This window comes from Callionymus lyra, chromosome 8 (genome assembly GCF_982586985.1).
Source record: "Callionymus lyra chromosome 8, fCalLyr1.hap1.1, whole genome shotgun sequence".
Classification (NCBI taxonomy): domain Eukaryota; kingdom Metazoa; phylum Chordata; class Actinopteri; order Syngnathiformes; family Callionymidae; genus Callionymus; species Callionymus lyra.
Window position 1 is genome coordinate 4,228,653 of NC_141825.1, and position 12,323 is coordinate 4,240,975.

Sequence of the window (12,323 nt, forward strand, 5' to 3'; positions counted from 1 at the left end):
TAAGAGAATTGAGATGGTGGTTCCTGGCTTTACTGGTGGAGAAAGAATTAGAAATTAAATTAAACAAATAATGAAAACATGAGTTTAAAAGTTCCAAAATCAGACAGAAGCAATCTTTCTCTTTCCACTGTTTTTTTTTTGCAAAGGATCAAAATGTTACTTATATATTGTTGTGCGTTTGTTAAATAAAGTACATTTACAAATAATACACAGAGTCAGATATTGGACCATTTATTTCTAATTTCATGATTTTTTTCCTTCTTATTCGTTTTATCACAAGTATGTAATCAAAAGTAGAATACATTTGACTTGTTGATGATTTTTTTTCTCTTTGTGAGCCATTTAGTACCAGCTTATAGGATGTTTGAGGAGAACATAACTTTCTGGAATGTAAACCTGAAATAAAACAGGTTGAACATGCATTTTTGGGCTTCAAAACTTCTCCAGTACAGAAACTTGGCCCAGTAGAAGTTTGGACACAACTTCTGGGACCATTTAAAACCTTTACAATTTTTCAGACTGACTGATCTTAATTACTTTAAGTAGTGACAGCTCCTCGTTTCTCTATACTTAGCTGATTGTTTCGCTCCATAAAATGAATGATAAGATTGTCCAAAAATGTTGTAACAATTTCTGATTTCTGCACAACACAACCAATGTTCACAACCCCATTAAGTAGGAAAAACTTTCTACTAAATAACCCTGAAAACACACACCTGTGAAAGCACCGAACCCTTGGGGACCGAGCCTCTCTGCTGGTCCCTAACCTTAACCCTAACTCTAACCCTAACCCTAACCCTAACCCTAACTCTAACCCTAACCCTAACCCTAACCCTAACCCCACACTCTGGAACTCTCTCCCTCAACCTATCAGGAACTATGACTCATTCCTGACTTCCAAATCACTCCTCAAAACCCACCTGTTCAAAATGACATAATCTTAATTGTCCTATCTTTTCTTTCCATTCAAGAAATTGTGGTTTTATGCTTCTCATCTTTCTTGTAAAGAGTGTTTATGTTGTGTTATGACCCAAAAGCACAATTTTTATTTTTACAGTATTTTAGTACATACAAGTACATAATTCTGCATTTGTTCATTCCTAGTTATGATGCATTCAGTGAGAATCTATTAAGTTAGTAAGTAAGTAAGTAATTTATATTTATAGAGCGCTTTTCCAGACCAGGGTCACAAAGCGCTTAAACAATCAAAACAATATTCAATAAAATATATACTTTAAAAGGTCAAGATAACACTGAGAACAACACAGGAGTCTCAGAAAATCAGGGAAAAGCCTGCACGAATAAAAATGTCATGAGATGTAAATCATGATTAAAAAACAAATAAAAAGCAATACTGAGAAGGTTTGTCAACACTTTTTGCTGGTAATATATATAAATGGCTTATTGTCATGAAAATTTCAAGTTACGAGCAACTGTTCAAGACCAAGTATCCTCGTAAGACATCAATTTGACCTGGTGTTATGACGGTGTTCATATGGCCGGACTGATGCTGAAGCTCTCCTGAACGACACTTGTGTTTTGATAGCTTCAACTTTTACTTCCCTCTTGTGTTTAATTGACTTTTGAGCAGGTTGACGCTGACACCCACTCTGTTTACCTCTGCAGACTTGCCCACCAGCAGCAGTCAGACTCTAAAAGGAGCGATGAATGCATGTGGTCATAATGCAACGGCTGATTATTCCTAATCCATATCTGATCGGAAAATCCTTCCTGGATTCGCACTGACAAGACTCGGGACAGTTTAATAGGTAGAAGGATTTGACGGCAGGAAAAGTTCATCTGCCGATATCAAAGCTGGAGTTTTTTTTTTTTTTCAAAGTTTAGTTTCTCGTGATCGACCAGAAAAATAGTCTCTTCAAAGTCTTCACTTGTCATCTCGTCCTCGGATTAAATAATGGAATGCTGTCTCCTCGACTGCGTCTCCGCCGATGACAGAACGTGCTGTCAGCTCGTCCGGCGTCGGGAGTTCTCTTGTCAGTCATCTGGATGCGCTGTCAGCCGCCAGCTTCCACACATTCACCAACACAAACACTTGTCACGTCTCTAGTCCTGCTCTTTCTGTGTTTAAATTTCTCAGAGCCCCCCCGCACCCCTTGTCTCCCCCCTCGCTGCAGACGAAAAAAAAGTCCTTGCTTGACATGAATCAAGTTCACTTCCTATCGGAATCTCATGAACACGTGGCCGACTAATTGTGAGCGATTTAAAGGTACAGGCTGTTCCCGATCCATCGCAGGAAGACAATGTCTGTCTTAGTTTTACTTGTTTTTCTCTACGCCGACACCTTTTCTCTAAAAAAAACTTTTCTGGGTTTTCCTGTGTCGTCCTCAAGACCCTCCATGTTTGAACCAAACAATCCAAAACAAAGCATTTAAAAATAGATTGATGAACAGAAGAGGATTATTGTTTGGTTACAGGAAACGTTCAAGGAAGTTTCTACCAAATTCCTTTTAGATCCTGAACCAGATGTTTCTTGTCCAAAAATCCAGTAATAATCTGACGTGTACAGGTAGAATAAGATGAAAAGAAAGCAGCCAAGCAAATATTTTATCGCCCAGAGAAGATCATCCAGAAAAAAGGTTTTTGCTAACTTCTTCAGAACCTCCAGAGTGTGTTTGGTTGATTTTATTTGACCTCTGTGACCTTTGTCCCATTCATACGAAATCGATATAAATAAAACACTATAAAATAACTGACTCATATATAAAAGTAGACATATTAAAATTAAATAACTGAAGAGTCCTGACATCCGATTTTAAAGCCTAGAGAAACAGGTTTACATCGCTGAAGCATTTCTGTCTATTTAGTCACAGTAGCTGTGATGCGTTCACGGTCCTGACGTGCAGATTGTATTTTTAAAAAGTCGATATACATACATATATTTTTTTAACCCTCCTTGTCGACGTTATCATAAAACCTTTTAAGAATCCCTGATACTTTGTGGAGTCGGTCGACTCCATGCTAGTGTCACCCGCTGCTCTTTGTTTTGATGATGTCAGCAGTTGTGCGTCACTGTTGGCTGGTGATACATCCCACGATACATTAAGATCTGCGTAAAGTGTTTTATTTAGCAGACTTACCGCAGGGGACACCAGAACAAACGCGTTCCCAGAAGCGTTTATCACTACGTTCAGCCTCACATTCGTCCCAAATATTGAAATATTGTTCAATGAACACTGGGAGCCTATCCCAGCTACCCAGGGCGAGAGGGTGTCATTTAGATTAGATTTGATTTGATTACAGTAGATTAGATAGACTTTATTAATACCTCTGGAGATCTCCTTCGGAAAAAAATGATTATTATTTCCAGTTCACAGCAGACAATAGAAGGGACAGAAGTTTCATAAAGGCAAGACCAAAATTGTAATAAAAAGAACAGTGCTTGGGTGACTTAGGTCAGTCTGTCAAACTGAGCCTGAGAAACCTGTGTGTTGTATTTGATAAAGACATGTCTCTTATTCAACACTGCAGAAAACTGACCAGAAACTGGATACTTTCAGATCTATTCATGGTCAGACTCCTCCTTATATCACTGATCTGATCCAGACTTACACCCCAGCTCGGGCTCTGAGGTCTGTGGATCAGAATCTACTGATGGTTCCTGAACACGGTTCAGGACCAGAGGAGAGAAATCCTTCCAGGCTGTTGCTCCTAAGCTTTGGAACGATCTTCTCTCTTAAGCATCTTAAGACGTTTTTATTTGTTCAGGCTTTTCCTTGATTTTCTGGAACTCCTGTTGTGTTTTATCTTGACTTTTAAAGTATATATTTTATTGAATATTGTTTGGATTGTTTAAGCGCGGAGAACATTCCAACTTACAAGTAAGTAAGTAAGTAAGTAATTAGTATTTATAGAGCGCTTTTCAAGACCAGGGTCACAAAGCGCTTAAACAATCAAAAAATACAAAATAAAATAAATACTTTAAAGGTCAAGACAACACAGAGACAAACACAAGAGTCTCAGAGAATCAAGGAAAAGCCTGCACACCCTGCGATGCGGCGGTGCTACTGTGCCACCGTGAAACCCCTCATGGAACTTCTTGTTGATCCACGCTGGAGGTACTTTATTTCCCCTCCATCCAAGCCTCAGAGGTTCTCCTCGGACAGATGTTCTTCTTGTTACGATAGGCTCGTCTTATGACTCAGTGTCGTAGGCGAACTTCCAATCGCGTGTCGTTCAGGGTGGGTGGAAATGGAAATGAACCGTGTGTTGCAGACCAAAAAAAAAAACAAGTCCGGGAGCGTCCATCTATCACGAAAACCACAGCCTGGTCACACGCAGTACATTAACCAGCCATTAGGAATCGATGGTTCATCCATAATGCATTCTGGTCATAGGTACATTACCGAGTCATGACATTAACATCTAATTGATGTCAACTTTATGTGGGCGGAGGGGCTCCCTTTACCCCCCTCTTTTAAAAAAAAAAAGCTTTTAGCCAAATACAAACAACAGCTCAGTCGGCTGGACATGACGTGATTCTGCAGATGTGGCAGCGCATCCAGATGTGGCCGAGGAACACATAGTTCTCTGACGTTTTGACGTCTTTATTTATCCTGGGTTGAATCTGCAGCAGACTGTCTGAGCGTGAATATTGAAGCCGGAGCATTTAAATTAGCATAATGGGCTTTTACTTATAATTCAGTCAATACACGATTGATTGAGGCAGCGTTCGTATCGGAGACCTCGTCACGGCGGGCACGCAGTCGCTGCCACGCTTTAGTCGTCTGTGCGAACGGATGCGCTCTCGTTACTCACCCGTCTCTGTTCAGGGGTTAAGAGGATGTGTAGCGGATCCCAGCGAGCCGGGTGAGAGGCAAACAATGCTGCTGATACCAAACTACTTTTTTTTTTCAAGATAAAAGCTTTTTTTCTTCTATAAAAATCATCATTCATGTTGGTCCTGCACTTTCACCTTGTAGAACTTCCATGTTCTGTTACAAACACACTGTTTCTTTAAGTCACATCACATATGAGTCAAAGCCTCGCAGGAGCCGAGGTCTCCAGCAGCTTGATGAGATTGATTTTGTTGGTAGTGAGATAGTGGTGAAGTGAACAAACACATGATAGAAAGTGTTACAATGAAGTTTTTTTTCAACTGGAATGTCAAGTGAAGGACATTTGACACTCAATGCTATACTTGTTGGCTTAGCTAGTGGCTAACAGTGCTAGCTTAGCTAGTGGCTAACAGGGCAAGCTTAGCTGGTGGCTAACAGTGAGGTGAAATGTAGTACCTCGTAACACTTTGTATCTTTGTATATGTTGAAGATCAGAATGTCAATTGTGTTGATCTATAATACAATTGGAAAATATAATTTCTAAATCAAACTGAAACATTTTTATGACAAACATTGAATACTGTTTTTATGTCACACATGAGTCCATTTTCTGTGTTACGAGGCGCTCAAGGTGAAGTAGTCGACTTCATAATTATTAAAAGTTCAACTGATGTGTTGATTTAAGTGTGTATTAAATAGAAGTGTGATTATTGTATCATCAATGTCTGTTTGTACAAAACTCTCTTTTCATTGAAATATGACATTAGAAAATCATCTTAAGCCCCGCCCACCCTGCTTCACTTGATCAAACATGGAGAGGTTGGTCACCTCACGTCATTAATCTCTGAAATCTCCACCTCCAAGGGACTTATATACTTATAAACAAAGCAGGTGTGATTACAGCTGACTGGAGGATGAGTGTCGCCATTATTACATAATAATGGACTCTGCTCTCGTAACCTCTTGTTTGCCAAGATTTTAGAGCAACTTTCTAAAGTAATAAGTTTAAAACATGGTCTCAATGAAGGACTTACTGCATCTCGGGGAGACAGACTTCATCATTTGAAACATGGGATTCAGGAGAGTTGGATTTTGACAATGGTAAAAAAATAGTTTTCTTTTTTTTGATTGTCTTATATAATATGATTTTTTCAGACACGAGTTTTCAGATTCCTTCCAGCGAATCCCGCCGTGACCTTGAGCAAGTGTCAGATGACGAGTGATTACCCGGGTTGGTCACGTGACCGTCCACACGCGTAATCAATTAAGCAATTAACCAAGGGGGGGAATTAACTGGTGAAGTTGGGGTGCAGTTGGATCTGTGACCACCAGGTGACGTTTGGAGCCCGGAGATGGAGCGTTGTGTGCGCGTGAAGGTGTGTGTGTGTGTGTGTGAAAGAGTGTGTTCGAGAGAGAGAGAGAGAGAGAGAGAGAGAGGGAGAGAGAGCGAGAGAGAGAGAGAGAGAGAGAGAGAGAGGGACGGGGGGAGCGAGACACAGACTTAAAACGATGCAGAGGCAGAAGATGATGTGAATCAGAGACGGACCTCTCGCCTGCCTCCATGTGTTCAGACCCCCTGGAATAATTTGGGAATATCGTTTTCCATGCGCGCGCGGGAGTCGTGACGGGAATCGTGAAAACCCCTCTGACACGCGCGGGCAGATGTATGGATGCACGCAGGGAGGATGTTGTAACGCTCCGACGGAGGATTCCAACTAGGACCGCTGGTTAGACTGACTGAGGGAGGGGGACCTGGACCTGGACCCGGGGCCAGCATCGAGAGGGATTTTTTTTCCAGAGAAGTTGGAGAAGATCGTGACAGCATGGACGCTGCGTTCTTTGGTGCATTGGGCCATGTGAGGATGTGGTGCAGCTGGAGGCAGATCTTCCTGCTCAGCATCTTCTTTCACAAGTACCTGAGCTCGCTGCTCGACTGTCCGCCCACCTGCTCCTGCTCGCCCACCGACATCTTCTGCAATAAGTCGGACAACAGCAAGTTCTTCCCGCTGCTGACCTCCCAGGGAAGCTCCGGGAACGGCAGCGGGAGCATCGAGGACCTGTTCCAGAACATCACCACCATGTAAGTCTCACATGTTGATCCTGCGGCATCGAACCAGCGCACCTGCTGGAGACCTGCTGCAAACATCTGCCAGCACCTTCTTCACGTTTCACATCCTCAACATCTTAAACAACAAGTTAGTTCCTTCAAAAGTTGGACATTTTACTAAAGTAAACTAGATCCACTTGATCACAATCCAATCTGAAATGTTTTTCACTCATAAATTTCAATTTTTTCTCATAATTATAATTAAGATGAAGTTAAAATAAAATTATTTATTATTTGGAACATTCAAGTTTAATATCTCAATTATTTTGTTTTATAAAATACACATTTGGAACATCCCTAATTATAAATCTATATTTAACATATATATTTCATTATTATTTTATATTATTATATAATCTTGTATCAATGCAGCATTTCTTCCAGAAATATATACCATCTCTCTCACTCTCTCTCTCTCTCTCTCTCTCTCTCTCTCTCTCTTTCTCTCTCTTCCACCTTCAATGAACATCTCATAAGATGTCTTTTCAAAAAAAACACAAAAAGAAAACAATCATTTATTACATCAACAATATTAAAACAATAAACCTAATATTCATTATTTTCAAGGGCTGAGAAGGATTTCTAGGCTCCGCCCACACCGTCACTGGTTACATGTGGACATTTACAGCCTTAAAGAAAATCAATTTTATTTATTTGTAACCGAAAACAAACTTAAATCTGTTTTTCTTTTTTAAGATAACAAATGTTATTATGAATATATAACCAATATTATTTTATTATTTCATTGAATAGATTGTTGTTTTTGGGGTATTACCAGATGCAATGTTTATCACCACGACGACATTGACTAAATTCATCTTAAAATTGCAGTTTTTTTAATTTTAAAGGCAAGTTTTTTGGTTCATTTAACAATCTTAACATTGCTTATTTCACCTGTGTCCACGAGGGGGCACTCTCTGGTGAACGCCCCAATGATGACGAGGCTCATGGGAAGTCTGTCGTTTTCACGATTGTTTTCAAACGTTTGTTTGTTTTAGTTGCACAGTTTTCAGACACAAAATTACCGGGATGTGAAAAACGTCGATTAGTTCCGTCTGTAGCAGGTGAAATCCCTTAAGTGATGCATTTAAGTGCTGCGGGACATAACAGCCATTTGGTTTGTTTTAACTTCTTTTTAAATGGCCCACAATTCTTAATCAACCCGAAGTTCCCCTGACGCTCTGATTGGTCAAGTTTGGATTTGGGTTTATAAAACAGGCAGAAAATAAAAGTTAAAATACACATTTCCTGTATTTCTAGAAGCATCTTTATGATCCATTTGGTTTTTTTTATTTTTTATATAACTTGATATTCCTACACTTGGGCCTGCACCTGAAGGCATCGTTGGCTCTGAGGAAACTGAACATAAATCTGCACCTTGAACGCATCACTCTTGATGGCCCTTTTTCCGTGGAGGTCCTTGTCGGTGTTTCGAGCGTCGGCCGGGATCACCAGGTGCGACGACTTGAAGCCGGCGCTCACAACAACACCCGGCGCCGCCGAGCCGCGTTGAGTGTCGGTCGTTTGTCGAGGCGGAGAGAGAGTCATGTCCTCTCCTGTCGTTTACTAGTCCGCTGCTCTTTATGGTCTCATCACAGTTGAAGGCTGGGAACAACTCTCAATTATGAGCGCTGCAGCGCCGTCCGTCAGGCGTGTGCGACCGCGTTATTCACCGCATGAATCCTGATGAGAACGCGACCCAACCACCGGTTATTTCGGCCTCAAAAAAAACAATTTCAATTATTCAGTCTTATAACAACAAACATCAACACACGTGGTAACGTGTGCTTGCGAGGCCTTCACGACGCGATCACACGCTCACATTGTCGTCGACATATTTTGTTTTTTTCTTCTCGTCCGATCATGCGAGAGTGTGATACGATCGTGAAGGAGTGCGACGCATGTTGTGTATCGGCTTTTTTTTTCCGTTGAGCCTGATGTGACACAATGACTGTGATCATTTGATGTAGATTCAAAGTAATGTCTCTTTTTTTATCACTTGGTTGCACATGAGGTCATCGAATCATCCTAGTTTTTGAGTTGTAAACAAGTGGAATTTAAGGGATTTATCCGTTTATTTACTCTCTTCTGCTTGTTTTCTGTTTTAACGCTAAAAGGATTGTTAATGCTAGTTAGCAACACAGCTAACGCTAGCTTCAACAATTCATCAAATTTGTACCTTTTTATTGTGATGTTGGCGCCGCGTGAATATATAAACAAGATGATGTCGTGAAAGAAGGTGACGATGTTTACGACAGAGAGCTTGGGATAAACACTTGTACAGTAGCTGTTTAACTGAGATGCTATCGTATTTAATTCTTACAACATGCTACGTCGCTCGAGGTTAAACAGGATGTGTACGTTTTTTTTTTAAATTTACAAATATAATTATATGCGTGACATTGTTGTCGACATATTTGTTTCCTTGAAAGATTAATTCTTGTGTTTGTTGTTTCATACCAAGTATCCAGAGTTTGAGGAAGAAGTCGTACTTTTCGATTGTTTTCTTTTGTATTGCTAAAACAGGTGCTAATGCTAAAATGCTAATTAGCAACACTGCTAACGCTAGCTCCAACAATGAATACAAATTTTAGTATTGATGGGAAAAGATGAGTAATTCAGGGAAGAATTTGTCATGAATTTTTCTTTTATTCTTTATTATTGCTAAAATGATTGCTAATGCTAATAAGCAATAGAGCTAATGCTAGCCCCAACAATGAATAAAAATTTTAGTTTTTGGAACTTGTTATGAAGAAGAACTAATTTGTCATGAAATTCTCGTTTTCATTTTTGTTGGTAAAATAATCGCTAATGCTGGTTAGCAACACAGCTAATGCTACCTCCAACAATGAATTAACAATTATCAATTTAATTTTGACTGGAAAAGAGACGTCATACATCGAAAAATTTGTCATTAACTTTTCTTGTTTTCTTTTTAATTGGTAAAATGATTATTAATGCTAATCAGCAATGCAGTTAACGCTAGCTCCGACAATGAATTAACATTTTAATTTTAATGGGAAAAGATACATAATACAGGGAATCATTTATCCTGATTTTTTCTTGTTTTATTTTTTTATTGGTGAAGTAATTGCTAATGCTAATTAGCAACGCTACTAACACTAGCTCCACCAATTAATAAACATTTTAATTTTGATGGGAAAGGATACTTAATTTAGGGAAGAATTTGTCATGAATTTTATCTTGTTTTCTTTTTTTTTGCTAAAATGAATACTAATGCAAATTAGGAATAAAGCTAATGCTACCTCCAATAACCAATTAACATTTTAATTTAATGGAAAAACATGCATAATTCAGGGAAACATTTGTCATGATTTTTTCTCGTTTTGTTTTTAATTGGTAAAATGATTACTAATGCTAATTAGCAACACTGCTAACGCTAGCTCCAACAATGAATTAACATTTTAATTTTTATGGGAAAATATGCTTAATTCAGTGAATAATTTGGCATGAATTTTTCTTGTTTTTTTTTTTTTGCTAAAATGATAACTAATGCAAATTAGCAATAAAGCTAATGGTAGCTCCAACAACCAATTAACATTTTAATGGGAAAAGATGCATTATTCAGGGAAACATTTGTCATGATTTTTTCTCGTTTTCTTTTTTTATTGTTAAAATCATTACTAATGCTAATAAGCAACACTGCTAACGGTAGCTCCAACAATTTATTAACATTTTAATTTTTATGGGAAAAGATGTGTAATTCACTGAATAATTTGTCATGAATTGTTCTTGTTTTCTTTTTTATTGTGATAATAATTGCTAATGCTAATTAGCAACACTGCTAATGCTAGTTCAACAAATTAATAAACATTTTAATTTTGATGGGAAAAGATGCGTAATTCAGCGAATAATTTGTCATGAATTTTTCTCATTTTCTTTTTTTGGCTCAAATGATAACTAATGCTAATTAGCGATAGAGATAACGCTAGCTCCAACAACCAATTAACATTTTAATTTTAATGGGAAAAGATGCGTAACACAGTAAAATAATTGCTAAGGCTGGTTAGCAACGTTGCTAACACGATATTGGCGCCGCTTGAACATATAAACAAAATGTGATGTGTCATGTGATGATGTTAGTGATGTGGTGCTCGTAACAAACGTGTGTAGCTGTTAAGCTACTATTGTGTATACATTTAACCACGTGCTACATGGACGTTAAAAAGAACGCGTCAACATGCAGCGAACAGGAAGTGGTTGAATTCCTAACGACACATCCAGTCTCTTCCCTCACAAAGGTGTGATGCGAGAGCTCAGATCGACTCCCTGGACACCAAGAAAACACTTCTGTGGTTTTCCTGCTTCTCCACTTCCCTTTGTCTGCTTTACGAGCGGCCATCCATCACATCCCGGCGTCCGCCGCTCGCCCGTCAGGAATTAGAAAGATCACCGCTAACGCGGCGAGATCTCGCCGCTGAGCCCGCCGTGATGGAGGATGACGATCAGAACTAAAAAAAAAAAACTTTCCGTATTGATCCTCGACGCTGATGTTCAGCTTTGAATGGAGTTGGATTTAAAACCCGACGCTCAACTCTGTGAAAGTCACCTTCGCTAACGTAGGAAGTGTCGACCCGCGGGCGGGAAGCAGGACGCCATGCTTTTAAAATATCAATTATGTCCATGCGATGTCGCTCCGGCCGGCGAGCGCACGAGTCTAATTATCCGCCGTAATAAATGTGAGCTTTTAATGGATTCTTCTTTTATGACGCTGGCCTGGAAGACTTGACGCTCCTGAACTTTATCAAGCAGTAAAGTATCCATGCTTCACTTTTACATCATTCAACCCAGACATACAGGTTATTTTATATCTATTTTTTAAAAAAGTATAAAATATTAGAAAAGAAAAACAAATATTATTGTTTTTTTGTGTGATTTTTAAAAATATTTCACTTAAATACTTAATTTTATTTGGAGGAAAAGTATAATTACATTATATTGATTCCATTTATTACCACTTGATTACATATTAATTGTAATTAGGTTCCATTCATTATTGTTCAGTTTTATATTTTAAGTTATTCTCTATTAAACTAAATCATTTTGTTTTGCTCAGATGTATTTTAAACATTTCCAATTTTAAATACTTTTTTGAATATAGTTTTATTTATTTACCAGCTTCTTAATAAATGAAAATCTTTTTTTTTTCATTACAAAATTAATTTTGCAAGTTACTTTATATAATAATAATAATGTAATAATAATTTTAACCATAGTTTTTATTTGATTAAATTAAATGTTCTTTCTTTAATAGTCATAATGTTTTAAGACATTTTTTATAATTAATCTCCTGCGAATATATTAAACTGGATTAATGACATGTTTGCCGACCTCTCGCACTGACGGTGACGGCAGTTAAATATTTGAGGTCGAGTCTGAACAGATTCAATTTTCCCTGA

General features: G+C 38.4%; 1 protein-coding gene across 2 annotated transcripts in view; it reads left to right on the plus strand.

The window, feature by feature from the left end:
* Nucleotides 1-6,291: 6,291 nt before the first annotated feature.
* Nucleotides 6,292-12,323, plus strand: part of ntrk3a (neurotrophic tyrosine kinase, receptor, type 3a) — a 128,496-nt gene continuing 122,464 nt past the window's right edge. The window contains exon 1 of one of the 2 annotated variants that reach the window (XM_087796925.1): nt 6,292-6,876. In XM_087796925.1, coding sequence (XP_087653051.1) covers nt 6,620-6,876 — 257 coding nt within the window. In that variant the 5' untranslated portion in view covers nt 6,292-6,619. The remainder of the gene's footprint in view (nt 6,877-12,323) is intronic. The other variant, XM_087796926.1, reaches the window with a different exon arrangement.